Source organism: Chlorocebus sabaeus, chromosome 8, assembly GCF_047675955.1.
Source record: "Chlorocebus sabaeus isolate Y175 chromosome 8, mChlSab1.0.hap1, whole genome shotgun sequence".
NCBI lineage: Eukaryota > Metazoa > Chordata > Mammalia > Primates > Cercopithecidae > Chlorocebus > Chlorocebus sabaeus.
Genome location: NC_132911.1, coordinates 21664869 through 21681900, shown reverse-complemented (window position 1 = coordinate 21681900; position 17032 = coordinate 21664869). Strand labels below are relative to the sequence as shown.

The 17032-nt window shown below is 53.3% G+C and overlaps 1 protein-coding gene across 2 annotated transcripts in view; it reads right to left on the bottom strand.

The window, feature by feature from the left end:
- BMP1 (bone morphogenetic protein 1) overlaps window positions 1–17032 on the bottom strand; it is a 47479-nt gene that overhangs the window by 10548 nt on the left and 19899 nt on the right. The window contains exons 9-16 of one of the 2 annotated variants that reach the window (XM_073017984.1): window positions 9603–9705; window positions 7594–7710; window positions 7178–7323; window positions 6849–7044; window positions 6087–6212; window positions 4834–4994; window positions 4273–4453; window positions 235–599 (exon numbers count right to left, since the gene is read on the bottom strand). In XM_073017984.1, coding sequence (XP_072874085.1) covers window positions 514–599; window positions 4273–4453; window positions 4834–4994; window positions 6087–6212; window positions 6849–7044; window positions 7178–7323; window positions 7594–7710; window positions 9603–9705 — 1116 coding nt within the window. In that variant the 3' untranslated portion in view covers window positions 235–513. Of the gene's footprint in view, window positions 1–234; window positions 600–4272; window positions 4454–4833; window positions 4995–6086; window positions 6213–6848; window positions 7045–7177; window positions 7324–7593; window positions 7711–9602; window positions 9706–17032 lie in introns of those variants that run through there. The other variant, XM_007961873.3, reaches the window with a different exon arrangement.

Below are 17032 nucleotides of genomic sequence, written 5' to 3'. Positions count from 1 at the left end.
TTCTCTCACCGGGACAGAGCAACAGCCGGCCAGAGCTGGCCAGGCCAGGTGGTGGGGAGTGGGAGGCCAGGCGACAAGGGGGTCCAAAGGGGCACTGCGTCCAGCAGGACCAGCTGAGCGGGGCCCAGCTGTGGGGAGAGGAGGACGGGGGTCCGAGCGGACCAGCATGGGTCACCATTACCTGCTTACTGGACAGATGGACAAGTGGAAAAACAGACACATGGACAAGCAGACTGCAAGAGAAAGGAGCAGGACGCAGGGGTCCCTCTTTTACTTCACAACAGGAAATGTCACAGACACCATCAAAATGGGAGGGGGTAGGGCACGGGGAAGGTTCCCCGGTCCGCGGACGGGCACAGTGGGGAGAAGAGAGCACCAGTTCTGTCCGGCCAGAGGGAGGTGGGCCGGAATGGCAGAGTGGAGGCGGGGGGTGGGCGGGCACCGAAGCCCCCATCCCATTCCGTCCAAGGTGAGGTTCCTGAGTAACAAGGGGTCCGGGAGGCCTGGCAGGCCTCACTGGGGGGTCCGGTTTCTTTTCTGCACTCGGAATTTGAGCTGGTGGGGGCGTCCCCGAGGGGGCTGCAGAGCTGGCCTCTTTTCTGAAACGAGAGAGAGAGAAGGAGAACAGGGACCAAGGGGTGGGGGTGGAGGGCAGGGACCAGGGAGGGACAGCAATGAAAACCAGACCCAGGGCCTCTGAGGTGGGTCCGAGGGCAGGGTGGGACGGGAGGGCAGGCGGACATACATGCGGGGTAGTCATGTCTGGGCGCAGCCAGGGCACGGAGGGCTGGGTTAGCAGGGGCAGAAGGCACAGCGACGGGACAGAGACAGAGCCTGTGGCAGGAGAAGGCCTGGAGGGATGGCACGCATAGCCCACTAAGTGTGCATTGCATCAGGGAAGGAGAGAACTGGGGAGTCATCGGTGGAGGGGAGCAGTACTTGGGAAGGGCTGGGAGAGCTCCACTCTGGCTCTCATTCAGGTGGCAACATCTACAGAGTGTGTTAGACACACACACACACTCACAAATACACCTGCAGACCCAGTGCGTGGAGGTACTGTTACCCAAATGTGGCAACACAGGTGCTGGTCCGCAGGCACACACATACATATGCACACGGTACACACTACCCACACACGCACAGACACACAGCTCCAATGCACCATGCAAATGCAGATACAGACACAGCCAACTACACACACATCCTCACTTGCCCGCCCAGCCTGTGTACAGGTGCATACAAAGAATATACACTCTGCACTCCCACCTATGTGTGAGGAGGCAGGCACAGATATCAACGCACAGGCACAGACACACCCAGGGACAGGACACATCTGCACACACAGGTGCATGGACACCTAGACCTGGATACAACGTCACATGTAAAGGCAGAGATGTAGCTCATTAGCAGATGGCTCACAGAGGGGCAACGGCCACGTGTCAGAGACCCACACATACACTCACGCGACAAACACACAATCTGTGCCCCAAAGCCCAGAAGTGCACATGGTCACGGGTGTGTGTGCCACAGCCACATACATTCAGGTCTGTCTGTGGTCACTTGGGGGATGGTGTGCATGGCATAGAAGCAGGCATATCCAGGGAAGTTGAGGGATCCCAGTGGACTCCCAGAATTCCCGAGATGAACCATGAGGTGGAAAGATGCCTGCTGGCATTGAACTGGTCAGGCGGGGATCTGTGCAAGGGGGCCTATTCCTGATCCCCATCAGGACGGGGGCCCAAGGGCTGGAACATCGGCTTCCAGAAGGCCCTGCTTCTCCAACCCATGACCAGGTAGGCTAGACCCCGAGGGGCCACAGGAACCCAGGCCAAGAGGTGGAGTCCCCAAGTCCTTCTCAAGGGTTCTTGCTCAGTTAACACATCAGAGGGGGCCTGATCAAGAGCCCTCCATGAGCTGCCTTTGAATCAGCCCTGCAGAAAATGTGGGGGTGAAGGGCACCCTGCAAGCCATCCTGGGGTTCACTGAGGACATCTCCAGTGACTGTGCTAGAAGCTTTGGGGGGTCTAGCTTATAGACTGAGCAAAGTCTTCGCTCCATCCCTTCCTCACATGTGTGCCCTAGAAACCTAGTCCAGTGTCTGGTACACAGCACGGGTAAAATTATACCTGCCAAATGCAAATGGACGGGTAAGTGAATGGCTGGATGAATGAGTGGGGGAAAGTGAGTCCTGAGGAAGGCTGCTTCCGTGTCCTGGGCAGGAGTGGGCAGCCTCACCTGGGAGCTGGGGGGAGCAGGTTGCAGGGGGGTGGGGTGGAGGAGGTGGGCATGGGCCCAAGCAAGGAGGTGGCACTCACCCTACAGTGCCCAAATGCCCCGGAAGGTGGCAGGGGTCAGACTGAAGGTCTTCAGGCTCTTTCTTCTCCTTCTTGGCTTAGGGTCTCCTCGGTGGGTGTCCCAAAAGTCCAAATAGCCCCCCTTCTCGGGGGCCAGAGTCAGATGCCCCAGGCCCTGAGGGCTGAGCCTCGATGCCCCCAGTGGGGGTCCTCTGCAGGTTTCTTGTACGATGGGGCAATGTGTGTGCACACGTGTGTGTGTGGGCGTGTGTGTCTCTGTGCAGGGCTGCGGGTGGGGCAGGCATAGTGTCGACCGGGGCATGGGGGCAGAGCAGTAACTCCAGGCCTGACAGATGTGAGTGTCGGTCCCCTGCCCCCTCCAAGACTGGAGCAACAGAAGGGCAGAAAGAGACAAGAGTAAGCAGGTAATGGTTTCCCGGGGCAGAGCCTGCCCCTGAGCAGGTGTTACATCCTCTCAACCCTCTGGCGAGCACCTCTTAGGAGTCCCAGGTGGGCACAGGGAAGGAAGAAATTGGCCTGGCATGGGGAGGGTCTCAGCAAGCGGGGGCTAGGGGTAGGAGGTCAACGGGCAGAGCAGGGTGGCTGGCAGTGCCAAGCAGGGAGCCAGTGCAGGGGCAGGTGCATGGCATCCAGGGGTCAGGCAGGGGTGCAGGGCAGCCACAGAGGGGGCTTGAGAAGGCAGGACCCTGGGCAAAGGAGGGGAGAAGGAAGGCAGCAGGGACTCGGCCGTGGGCATCCTGCCTTCCTGCCTATTCCCTGTCCAGCCCAGCAGGCAGGCCGGGAGTGAGGATCCATGGGCCTCCTCCAGCCAGACCCTGATCTCCCTCTCTCCCCGGCTCCACTCCACTCATGCCCTTCACTGCATGGGCCTGGGTCCTGTTACCTCTGGGGACCACCAGCTGCCTTACAGCCTCACCCCGGGGTGAAGGGCTGAGTGATTCACAAAGAAGGGGAGATCTCCTGGACCCGGAGGATCAACTCAGAGAGGCTGGGCCAGGGGCTGCTGATCACCATTGAGACCACCCGAAGATGGGGCCATCAAAGGCCCAAATGAGGCCAAGGGACTGGAGCCCAGGCCTTAGGTGGGGCAGCTGTCAATCAACATGTGCTAATTGGATCTGAGTTCCTGCCCACCGGCCCAGGGGAGCCCTAAGGCTTTGGTATTGAAGGAAGCAAGTGACTCATCCTTCTCCTTTTTAAAACAATTTTTAGAAACAGGGTCTGGAGTGAGTGATGAGATCATTGTTCATTGCAGCCTCAAACTCCTGGGCTCAAGCAATCCTCCTATCTCAGCCTCCTAAGTAGTTGGGACTACCAACACACATGACTACACCCTGCCAATTTTAAAATTTTTTATAGAGATGGGGTCTTGCTATGTCGTCTAGGCTGGTCTTGAACTCCTGGGCTCAAGTGATCCTCCCGCCTCAGCCTCCCTGAGTGCTCGGATTACACGCATGAGCCACTGCACCTAGCCACGACTCATCTTTCTGAAGGCCCCAGTATGAACCTATTCGGCTTGTAGAGGGTCTGATTAGAAGCCCGCCACTGCCAGAAACTCTGCCCCACACAGTCCAAGGCAAACACCTGCCTCTCCTCCATCCACCCACGTTCTTAGAACTGCCTGTTCCTAGGACATGCCCTTTCCCAGGCCTTGGCTTGCACAGCTCCTGACACTTGGAATACCCTTTTCTTCACTTCTGGGCGCTGATTTCTGAATGCTTATGTTCTACCCATCCTCAGGCCCCAGTCATTACAGCCCTGAGGGCTCAGGAATAATGGGATTTGGATATCAGAAGGGCTGGCTTGATGGGGGAGTGAAGTGGTGGGGAGCAGGGGCCAGACTCTGCCTGCCTGGCACCAGGGAGGGCTGGGGAGTACAGGGGTGCAGGGGCAGGGAGAAAGGGAGCCCTGTTCTCTGAGGAGAGGCGGGGCTAGGAGCTGGGCAGTCCAGGGATACCTGAGAAGAAGTGGGCCTTGAAGCCCTTTTTGGACACGGTGTTGTCGGACTTGAACTCCACGCGCATGTTGTTGTACTGGGAGGTGATGACCTCAGGCTTCTCAGAACCACAGAACTTGCCATGCAGCTTGGAGTCGGCTGTGAGTCCACTGCGCACCTCCACAAAGTCATACTTGCACACCTGCAGGGAAGCCCAGCTCCAGGCCCGCCTCCTCCAGGAAGCCTCTCTTGACTACTCCTGCCCTCGGGAAGCTCTCTGCTCTGCACATCCTTTAGCCTTGACTTAGCTGCTCCCCATCACTGGATCTTCCTGTGCTCCCCAAGCCAGCCCTAAGCCTTCCCTTTCTCCACACCCCTCCACACTTCCTCCCACTTGCCACGTGTTCCCCCACCCCCTTCGGGGCCCTCCCTCCTGTGTGTCCCGAGCTGAGAGCAGTCTCTCCTTGACATTTGCAGAGTGTTTCTGCTGGGGCTGCTCTCGGAGGACACGAAGCAGGCATCGAGCTGAATGCCCACGCCTCACAGCTTCCTGCCCCACCTCAGCCCCCGGTGGGCACTTACATCATTGCCCTCTGTCTCGAAGAAGTCAAACTGCAGGGAGATGCGGTACTGGGTGGGGGCCACTAGCTGCCAGATGCAGTTCTTGTTGGGGGGGTACTCCTTGGGCCAGCCTGGGCTGGTGATGGAGCCGTTGAGCTTGGTGAGGAATCCGCCACAGGCAGCTGCAGGCACAAGGAAGGTGGCGTCATCTGCGGGGAGCCCCTGCCATGGGAAAGGGCTGAGACGTGGGCTGGGAAGCAGTAAGGAGAAGATGGGGAGCCTGTGGACTCCCCAAGGCTCAGGGACCTGTGTCTGGTCCCTCTGGGGCAGACGGGAGGAGGCAGGGTGGGTTCGGTGTCTTCGGGGGTGAGCCTGTAGGGAGGAGTGGGGGAACTAAGGGGTCGTAAGTGTGGCCATTTCTATCTTCTCTGCAAATGAACAGGCCAAGGATCTGCCAAGAGGGAGTGAGGGGAGTAAGCGGCTCAGGCAAAGCAGTTCAGGGAGCGGTGGTCCTGGGAGGTGCAGGAAAGGGAGTGGCTCAGGAGCACGGCAAGATTGGCCTAGTGAGCTGGAGCCATTAGCCTCGGAGTGCCGTCCCCAGCATCTCGGGACGATGCGTGGAGAGGTGGAAACAGTGCCTGTCCCACAACAGGGGCTTCCCAACCTGTAGATCATAACACCCTGGTGGGTGGTGATATCAATTAGCAGGTCAAGATGGTCATTTACAAAAAAACCCAAAAAACTGCCCAAGAATGAGAAAACAAAACAAACCCAGAGCCAGAATGCAGCCTACAGGGGGACAGTGTGTTCTTGGGGTTGCAATGTGACATGTATTTCTTATCCATGAGCTACGAAAAGAGTGTTGGGGTAGCCGTCTAGCTTTTCCAGGAAGGGGTCTGTCCAAGGGCATAAGAAATCTTGGCAGTGACTCAAGCCTGTGATCGCAGCACTTTGGGAGGCCGAGGCAGGAGCAGTACTTGAGGCCAGGAGTTTGAGACTAGCCTCAGCAACAAAGTAAGACCTCATCTCTACAAAAAAGTTTTAAAATTTAGCCAGGCAAGGTGGTGTGCGCCTGTAGTCCCAACTACTTGGGAGGCGAGGTGAGAGGATTGCTTAAGCCCAGGAGTTGGAGGCTGTGGTGAGCTAAGATTGAGCCACTGTACTTCCAGCCTGGGTGACAGAGAAAGAGCCTGTCTGAAAAAAAAAAAAAAATCTGGGTGGGTGGGCTGGGGCCAGGGAGAGAACAGGGTCGGAGGCAGTCTGGGGGCACTCACCCTCACAGCGGCGCTTGTCTGGGGCCAGCTCGTACCCGGGGTCACAGCTGCACTTGTAGCTACCCAGGGTGTTGAGGCACCGCTGCTCACAGCCCCCGCGGTTGGGCCGAGAGCACTCGTCCACCTCTGTGGTGGGAAGGAAAGGGTGTCACAGACCCCAGGCAGGGGCCTGGTCACTCTTCCCACCTCTGCTTGGGAGTCAAGTCCAGGGTCCCTCATGATTCTTATGACCACCCCTCACCCCCATTCAAGGGAAGAAGTTGGCTGTGACCCTCACTTGTCCAGTCAGCCCCAAGACCCACCCAGCTCCCCGATGGCTGGAACCCCACAGAGGGACCCCACAGAGCCTTCCTTCTGAGCACACGGACTGGGCTAGTGTCTCTCATGTGCCGTTCCTTGACTAAGGACCCCTCTTTCATTTCTCCATCAATCCTTATGTGAAGCCTGTGGCGGATGGACTGTTACTGTGCCCATTTTACAGATGAGAAACTGAGGTTCAGGGAGAATATCCTGCCCAAGGTCACACAGGTAAAAAAACCTCCAACTGCCTTTTTTCCTCCCTGAGTCCTACAGCAGGTCCTGCCTCTAATCCACATTGGGGGATCTCTTCTCCCCAGCTAGCCCCAAGCTTCTTAAGGGCACGTCCCTGGGGTCTCACTGGCATCCATAGGCCTGCTAGAGTCTCCGTGTTGAATGAGTGAATGAAGAAGGAATGAAGGTCATGGAGCACCTTGGGGCAGGGGAGAGTAGGACAGGAGGCACCTTTGAAAAAGTTGACGGCAAAGCCCGCTTTGTTAATGGACCCGTCAGAGACGAACTTGAGCCAGAGGCGGCTGGATGTGCTCTTGATGTCATCGGGCTTCTCGTAGCCACAGTAGCGCCCGATGAGGGTGCTGCTCTCACTGTGCCCGTCACGCACCTCCAGATAGTCGTAGGCACAGCTGTCGTGGCGCTCAATCTAGGCGTCGAGGCTTCATCAGTGGAAGGGGCTCTGGCTGCCAGAGACCCACCCCCGGGAGCCCAAAGAGAGGCAGCTGTCCCAGGGAGCGAGTGCAGGATTCAAATGTCAGATCATAGGGCTGATGACCTACCTCAAAGGACTGGAATGTGAGGCCCACGTGGAAGCCCTCAGACACCTGGATCCGCCAGATGCAGACTTTGCTGGGCCGGTAATCATCTGGGTAGTTGGGTGATTGAATGTGGCCATAGTCCTTTTTCACATCACCCCCGCAGATGGCTATGGGGACACCCAGGATAGGGTGGGAAGGAGTGGTGAGTCGGCATGCTCTGCCCTGCTGGGGAGCTCTTTTCCCCACTCCTCCAGTCCCTCCCATGTCCCCCAGCTTTTCAGTTCCCCACCAACCCCCCAGTCCCAGGCAATCCCATCATTCTCTCTGCTTCTTCCCTTGGGGACCCATGGTCTTGCCCCTCAGGTGCCAGGAGGGATGTTCTAGGATGCCCAGAGACCTCCTATCTGACCCCTCCCGCCCACCGCCTTCCTCAATACCTTCGTAGACTGCAAAGAAGCCCTTTCCGACCCAATTGCTGCTGCTGCGGAATTCAACCCAGAGGCGGCTGTCAGTGGAGACGATGGGCTCAGGGAGTTTGGACCCGCAGAAGCGGCCTGCACAGACAGTGTGGATGAAAGACTGGTGAACCCTGAGGACACCCCCTATAGAGGCCCCACCTCTCCAGGAGGCGTGGGTGCTTGGGCCCTGATCTGTGGCCACTCTACTTCATACATTCTCAAGACTGTACACCCTCCGGTTGGCTTCTGTCTGGTCCAAGGTCCAGCTTGGCTTTGGAGAGCCAGAGACCACTTGAGGGATAGGATATGAGTCTATTTCTAAGAGGAAAGGTAGATCTTTATTTTTCATTTTATCTTATTTTATTTTTTTGAGATGGAGTCTCGCTCTGTCACCTAGGCTGGAGTGCAGTGGCGTGATCTTGGCTCACTATAACCTTTGCCTCCTGGATTCAAGAAATTCTCCTGCCTCAGCCTCCCAAGTAGCTGGGACTACAGGCATCTGCCACCATGCCCAGCTAATTTTCATATTTTTAGTAGCGATGAGGTTTTGCCATGTTGGCCAGGCTGGTCTCGAACTCCTGACCTCAGGTGATCCACCTACCTTGGCTTCCCAGAGTGCTGGGATTTCAGGTGTGAGCCACCATGCCTGGCCAAGGTAGATCTTTATAATGTTCAACTATATATGTGTTCTATTTACCTTTCTAAAGAGCATATTACCATCATATTTACCTTTTCTTATTTGGTCTCTATGCAAAGAAGAGACTAAATCAGAAATATAATCAGAAATAAACATGACCTTCTTTACACATTACAAACTGCCCTCACAGACATGCTTTTATTTGTTCAAATGCAAGGGATGCCCCAGGACCCTAAATAAATCCCAGAATCTGGGGACTAGGTCAGAAAATGTCCACTTTGAAATAAAAATGAGTAAGAATCAACATAAGTGGATGAGGTCGGCCATCTGTGGAATTCTTTGTAGTCAAGAATCAACTAGGAATGAGTTGTGTGTTCCTAATAAGGCCGGTGTTTCCCAACATTCAGCAAGGGACGGAGGGTGCTGGCCCAGGAATGTAAGTTATGAAAAAGAAACTCCCATCTTGGAAAAACACTAACACGTCTGCGAGAGGAAGTGTTGTAAGGCCAGCTGCTTTGAGTGACCAAAAAGAAATATTTAAATATCGGAAACTGGGGCGAAAATAGAGGTTGGCAAGATCTGTCTGGCTGTTTTAGGCACAGGCTAAGAAGAAGAGGTTCTGTTGCCCACAGAGTGGTCCTGAGCTTCTTATGATCATGTCCAGCTAGGAGGAGATTCATACAGCTCCTCGGGCTTGCTGCAAATACCCTCTAGGATCACCTGCCTCCCTTTGCCCTAATTCTAGGTTCATTAAAGCACCTTCTGTTCTGTGCTTCTGACCCACTTATTCCCACTGACTCACCTCCTGCCCCCTACCCTCCTCGGGACAAAGTATCCTATGCAAACAAGGTCGGGCCACGGCGCCCACTGTGCAGCCCTCGGCAGTGAGTGAGTTAGGAGATGGGCTGGCGGGTTATGATGACTCTCTTTTGAGCCAGGCTGCACTGTGGGCACTCAAAAACCAGAAGGGCAGACAGAAAAAAAATAGTGGAGCCTCTGAAAGTGCCCAGATGAGGAAGAGAGCCTGGGGCCATGGGGATGCACAGAACTGTCTCTCTCAGTCAATTCTGATGACTCCTTGCACCCACTGGGTGACAGCCGACTTCACAGGGAGGCCCAGAAGCCTGCACTGGGGACTCCGAAGTCCAGATCAAGGACAGCACTTGCCTAAAGTCACACAGCAAGTGAGCAACGCAGCTAGCTGGGACTAATGATGCCAGGACTCCTGGCTCCCACACCGGGATGTCATCCCTGGCCAGTGTTGGGCCCTGGAGGGAGATGAAGAGTGTGATGAGGGTGGTTCAGAGAGGGAATCAGCATGGAGGGGGCAGGGGGTGGCTGGTGCTGTTACCTCGGAGGGGTGCCTTCCTCCAAAAGCCATCTCGGACCTCCACGTAGTCGTACCAGCACAGGCGGCTGCGGTACAGGTCCAGGGATGTGAAGTTCAGGATGATCTAGGGCAACAGGGGAGGAAGAGGGTTAGGCTGTCCTGAACATTGCACCAGCCCTCTGCCAGCCCCATGATGACCACCGCCTGCCTTACTGGAGGCAGGTCACCCTGGGTGAGAGCTAACGGGCTCCCGAAAGGAGCTGCTGGCACAGAACCGCCACTCCTCCACAGTGGTCTGCGTATGGTCAGCTTTCTTCCCAGAAGGTCCAGGAGGAGGAGCAGACATCACTTTGGGTAGAACCCCTGGCTCCAGCTCTCTTCATAGTCAATTAGATAACACAACCCACAACACCTTCAAGAGGAACTGGTCTCCACAGCGGTAGGAAGGGCCAAGGGCTGCATGAGGATACTGAGGGGTCTGAAGTAGGGACGAAGGGTCCCAAGAGGAGAGGCAGGGGGAAAGAAGGGCTGAGTCACTAATCATCACTTTTTATTTTCTTTTATTTTTTTGAGTCAGGGTCTTGCTTTGTCACCCAGGCTGGAGTGCAATGGTACAATCACAGCTCACTGCAGCCTCCACCTCCCAGGCTCAAGCTATCCTCCCACCTGAGCCTCCCAAAGTGCTGGGATTACAGGAGTGTGTCACTGCGCCTGGCCCCATCATTTATTGAGGGCTAATTCTGGGCAGGGGGATACACTAACTGCTGAGAGGACACCAGATCTGAATCTGTCCCTGTCCTCAAGGAGCTCTGGGCTTAGGGAGGGATGAGACATACGCATGAGAAAGCTCAGACCCCAGTCACAACAGCCTGGGCGTGAATCTCCACTCTGCATTTTCTGCTGTGAGTTATCAAGCAAACCACGTAACCTCTGAGCCTCTGCTATGCGTGCAATGGGGAGAACAGTCCCTACCCTGACATCACACTTCCAAGGCACAGGCACTGTCTGTCCTGAGCACCTCATTTCAGCCTCCGAGCTCAGGAAACGCTCGCTCGCTACTGGAGGAATGTTACACCTTGGTGAGTACCAATTCTCTTTAGCAGATGGGCATTTTAACAGGTAGAGAGTTTAATGGTTTCCCTCCATTTCCAGGGGGAAACCACTTCCTCGGTAGGTTCCAGAGTGGGCCCAAAGCCTGTCGGGTATTCAGAGTTCCAACAAGTAGGGATTCCAGGGATGTGTTCGCCGTGACCTGCGAGGCCAGTGCAGCGAACACTCGATGGTCTCAGGGCTATCCCGCTCTGTGAGAGCTGGGTTCTCCACTAGAGAAGGGGACAGTCTGCCTCCCTTGTACCTTCTTGGAGAGTTAGAGGCAGAGTGGAGGCCAGGATGAGAAAGATTCCAAGGTGGGCACTGACAATTGCTGTCTGTAGCCAGGGTCAACTGGCTAGTTGGGGAGGAGCTCCTGGCTCCCGGTCACTCTGACATGGGCCCTATCAGAATACCTGGTGATTCCAATATCCGCCTAGAGGACCCTTCCCATTTCTTGGCCGCTCAGTTCCCTGACCTCCTCTCTCCACCTCTCTACACCTTCCCGACCACACACCAACACGTCACGCCGTGCAGGCCGGCTTCATCAAGAATTGTCTGCCCCTCTACAATCTCAGTTTCTAGGGCTTCACTCTCCATTCAGTTCCCAGTCTTTCCCTCAGTTCTCATCACTGCGACCTTCAAGCCACTGCACCCAGGGCAATGCCACTGCCGGTCACCCCCATCTATTCTCTCTCCTTACCCAGCTTAGCTCCACAGCCCATCCTTTTTCTTCTATTCTTTTTAAAAAATTCTTACATGAAGGCTGGACGCGGTGGCTCATGCCTGTAATCCCAGCACTTTGGGAGGCTGAGGCAGGCAGACCACGAGGTCAAGAGATCGAGACCATCCTGACTAACATGGTGAAACCCCGTCTCTACTAAAAATACAAAAAAATTAGCCGGGCGTGGCAGCGGGTGCCTGTAGTCCCAGCTACTCGGGAGGCTGAGGCAGGAGAATGGCGTGAACCCGGGAGGTGGAGCTTGCAGTGAGCTGAGATCGCGCCACTGTACTCCAGCCTGGGTGACAGAGCGAGACTCCGCCTCAAAAAAAAAAAAAAAAAAAAAAAAAACCTTACATGAGTTTAACTATATTTATTTGGGGGGTCTCTTATTAATTATGGTATTCTGTGATATAATTGAGTAAGATCATGTTTTTGAAAAGTACACTATAGGCCGAGCGTGGTGGCTCACTCCTATAATCCCAGCACATTGGGAGGCCAAGGCAGATGAATCACTTGAAGTCAGGAGTTTAAGACCAGCCTGGCCAAATTGGTGAAACCCCATCTCTACTAAAAATACAAAAAAATTAGCCAGGTGTGGTGGCATGCACCTGTAATCTTAGCTACTTGGGAGGCTGAGGCAGGAGAATCGCTTGAACCCAGGAGGCAGAGGTTGAAGTGAGCCTAGATCGTGCCATTGCACTCCAGCCTGGGTGACAGAGCGAGACTCTGTCTCGAAAAAAATACAAAATAAAATAAAGCACACTATATATTACTCTTGGTTATTATTATCATCATCAAACGTTATTGTTACTATTATAAGTCCTGGCATTTTGAAACTCTGAAGATGCAAGTCTGTTCTAGCTCCTGCGAGGGAGTGGATGGCGTCTCATTACCTAATCTTTTAACTTTTTAGAAAATGATCAAATGTGGACAAGACATGGTAGCTCACACCTGTAACCGAGCACTTTGGGAGGCTGAGGCAAGCACTTTGGGAAGCGATCACTTTGATCGCTTGAGTCCAGGAGTTTGAGACCAGCCTGGGCAACATAGTGAGACCCCATCTCTACAAAAATTAAAAAATTAACCAGCTATGGTGGCATGTGTCTGTAGTTCCAGCTACTACGAAGGCTGAAGTGGGAGGATCACCTGAGCCTAGGAGGCTGAGCCTCCAGTGAGCCAAGATTGTGCTGGCTCACTGAATGGAAATTTGGTTTTATTTTATATATATATAAAAAATGTGTATTATATAATATATAAGATGCATATTATATATGTATGTGTGTGTATGTGCGTATATATATCTATATATATCCATCAATAGAGATCTGCAGGGGGCAACTGAATAATTAAATTGAGATAAATCAAGACAATGGCAATCTAAGCAGCCATAAAAATGGCTGAGTGCTGGCACGGAACGGCGGGCACAATTCATTGCTGAGTGCAAGGTATATTGCAAAAGACCATATACGTGTGCATACAATTCCTTTTTGTCTTGTATATATATACATACATATATACACATCCATGCTTACGTGCATGTGTATACCTAGAAGGGTCTAGAAGGAGACACCAGAAAGTGTTCCCAGTGCTTAGTCACCTCTGAGGAGTGGGATCTAGAGGAGGGTCTAAAGGAGAAAATTCACTTGTTATTTTACGCATTTCTAGATTGTTCAAAAAGTTCGTTTACTGTGTGCATGTTATTTGTATATCTAACAAACAACAAAAACAAAGGAGTTGCTGGATGGAAGAAGGGATGCAGAGGGCCGAGTGAGGGCGCTCTGGCTCCTGACTCACACCCTCCACCACTCCTCCACGTGGCCTCCCGGGGCCTGCCAAGCAGTTCTGCTCAGCAGCTGTGCTGAGGACAAGCACCGCTTTCCTTCATCCTTAGAAGCAGCCTTGGCTGTGTCTGGAGAGGATGATGTCAAAGCTGCTGAGGAAGAAACCACGCCCAGCCGGCAGAACCCCAGAGGGCCCACCCGAGACCTCCAAAGAAGCAGGAGGAACCAGAGGTCACATCACTCAGGAGGAAGAAACCTGCACTGGCTGAGAGAGGCATGCTACAGAGAGGCCCAGTGATGGCTATATTGAGACTGGATGTGTCAAATTAAGAGTTGTATTGGCTTCTGTCGTGTGGAAACAGCTGTGCTGTGGTGGCAGGGGCAATGCCCTTTGCCAGAGAAAACCTGGCCAGCCCCACCACTTCCGGGCTGGTGACTTGGGCCTGTGGCTCGGCTTCCTTAAGCCTCAGTGTTTTTGTCTGAAATTGAGATGGGGCCGGGTGCGGTGGCTCATGCCTGTAATCCCAGCACTTTGGGTGGCTGAGGTGGAAGGATTGCTTGAGCCTGGGAGTTTGAGACCAGCCTGAGCAATATAGTGAGACCTCATCTCTACAAAAAAATTTTAAAACTTGCTGGGCATGATGGCACATGCCAGTGGTCCCAGCTACTCGGGAGGTGGAGGTGGGAGGATCACTTGAGTCGGGGAGGTCCAGGCTGGAATGAGCCATGATCACATGAGCCATGAACAGAGCAACTCTGTCTCAGAAAAAAACAAAACAAAACAAAAAAAACCCCAAAACTGGAAATGATCATAATGGCTTCACTGGGGAGTTGGGAGGATTCAATATGGGGTGCAGAGTCTCCTGAATATAGGAAATACTCCTCAAGCTTGCTGCATGCTGGCAGGAGAGAAGTAATAGGACACCTCACTTCTGGCCACAGCGTGCCAGTTAAGCATCTTGCCCCTTGGTGACTCATTGTCCGGCTTCAATCTGACCTAGCTGCATGATCTTTAGGCCCATCAACCAGTTCCTCTGTGCCTCCATGTCCTTATTTATAAGAGGGTAATGACGATATGATCTGCCTCCCAGGACTTAGGGGAGTTCAATTCGTATATGTGTAAAATTTACAAGTGCCCAACTCAGAGTAAGCACTCAATAAACGTTAACTTTGCTGGTAGAATGAAGTTTGCTTAAGATTTTTTGGTATTTGGAATGGTTAAGACAAGAATCCTGGAATTAGAGAGAAATAGGGTTCCTGGGGAAGTGGACCAGGATTTCTTCATTTAAAAAGATTACGGGGCCGGGCGCGGTGGCTCAAGCCTGTAATCCCAGCACTTTGGGAGGCCAAGACGGGTGGATCACGAGGTCAGGAGATGGAGACCATCCTGGCTAACACGGTGAAACCCCATCTCTACTAAAAAATACAAAAAACTAGCCAGGTAAGGTGGTGGGCGCCTGTAGTCCCAGCTACTCGGGAGGCTGAGGCAGGAGAATGGCGTAAACCCGGCAGGCGGAGCTTGCAGTGAGCTGAGATCCAGCCACTGCACTCCAGCCTGGGCAACAGAGCGAGACTCCATCTCAAAAAAAAAAAAAAGATTAGGGACTGGGCTGGGCGCGGTGGCTCACGCCTGTAACCCCAGCACTTTGAGAGGTCAAGGCAGGCAGATCACCTGAGGTCAGGAGTTTGAGACTAGCCTGGCCAACATGGCAAAACTCCATCTTTATTAAAAATATAAAAATTAACCAGGTGTGGTGGCACGTGCCAGTAGTCCCAGTTAGTCGGGAGGCTAAGGCACGAGAATCACTTGAACCCGAGATGCAGAGGTTGCAGTGAGCTGAGATCACACCACTGCACTCCAGCCTGGGCAACAGGGCAAGACTCTGTCTCTAAAAAATACGATAAAATAATTAAATAAAATTAAAAGATTAGGAATATAGGAAAGATAGCAGCAGCTAACATTAGTTGGGTTCTATGTGATAGGTACTACTCCAGGGACTTTATGTATAATAATTTGTTTAATCCTCATACCTTTATGAGGAGGAGATGGTTTTAAGAAGGGACTCATGGTCAGCAGATCAAACATGATAGCACCTCCCTTGTGGTAGGTACTATCGCCAGGCTCATTTTATAGTTTATAGATTACAGAGGCTCGCACCTGTAATCCCAGCACTTAGGGAGGCCAAGGCAGGTTGATCACCTGAGGTCAGGAGTTCGAGACCAGATTGGCCAACATGGCGAAACCCTGTCTTTACTAAAAATACAAAAATTAGCCAGGCATGGTGGCATGTGACTATAGTCCCAGGTACTCGGAAGGCTGAGACAGAAGAATTGCTTGAACCCAGAGGTTGGGGTTGCAGTAAGCCGAGATCATGCCACTGCACTCCAGTCTGGGCAACAGAGTGAGACTCCATCTCAAAAAGTATATATGTAGATAGATGGGGAAACAAAGGCACAGAGAGGTTAAGCAACTTCCCCAAGACCACACAGCCACTACATGGCACAGCTGTGAGTCAAACTCAGGCACTCTGGCTCTTAAAGTTACACCCTCCACCAATCCTCCACATGGCTTCCCTGGGCCTGCCAAGCAATTCTGCTCAGCAACTGTGCTAAGGACAAGTGTCCATTTTCCCTTCATCCTCAGAGCCCCATACCCTTCAAGAAGCGGAACTTGGGTAGGATCCAGCACAGGCTTTGCAGAGAAGGCAGGGATCCCTTTGGCCTGGCTGGGGATGTGGAAGTCAGGGAAGGCATTAAGAATTTGGGTTGGGCTGGGCGTGGTGGCTCATGCCTATAATCCAAGCACTTTGGGAGGCTGAGATGGATGGATCACCTGAGGTCAGGAGTTCGAGACCAGCCTGGCCAACATGGTGAAACCCTGTCTGTACTAAAAATACAAAAATTAGCCAGGCATGGTGGCACACACCTGTAATCCCAGCTACTCGGGAGGCTGAGGCAGGAGAATTGCTTGAACCCAGGAGGCAGAGGTTACATTGAGCCGAGATCGTGCCATTGTACTCCAGCCTGGGGGACAAGAGCGAGACTTCGTCTCAAAAAAAAAAAGCTGATGAAACCCCGTCTCTACTTAAAATACAAAAATTAGCCGGGGGCAATGTCAGGTGCCTGTAATCCCAGCTACTAGGGAGGCTGAGGCAGAAGAATTGCTTGAACCCGGGGGGCAGAGGTCGAGGTGAGCTGAGATCGTGCCACTGCACTCCAGCTTGGGCGACAGAGTGAGACTCAGTCTCAAAAAAAAAGGAATTTGGGTTGGACCTTAAAGAACAGGTAGCATACCAGGAGGCAGGGATGGGAATGAGGGTGGATACTACCAGCTCTAAAAGTTCTTATCTTTTTGGCTCCTTTGCAAACATTTGATCCGCTGACCATGATTCCCTTTTTTTTTTCCCCTTTTTTGAGACTGAGTCTTACTCTCGCCCAGGCTGGAGTGCAGTGGCACGATCTTGGTTCACTGCAACCTCCATCTCCCGGGTTTGCGCGAGCAATTCTCCTGCCTCAGCCTCCCGAGTAGCTGGGACTACAGGCGCCCACCACCACGCGCAGCTAATTTTTGCATTTTTAGTAGACACGGGGTTTCACCATGTTGGCCAGGCTGGTCTCAAACCCCTGACCTCAAGTGATCCACCCGCCTCGGCCTCCCAAAGTGCTGGGATTACAGGCGTGAGTCACCGTACCCAGCCAATTCCCTTCTTAAAACCGTCTTCTCCTCATAAAGGTTTTCCTCTATTGCTGGGGAACCACTGTCAGTCCTCTCCGCGCCAGCTGCTCGTTACATGAGTGTAGACTCGGGGGATCTGAAAAGGCTTTCCAGTTGACTCTTTTACTTTGATATACCCAAG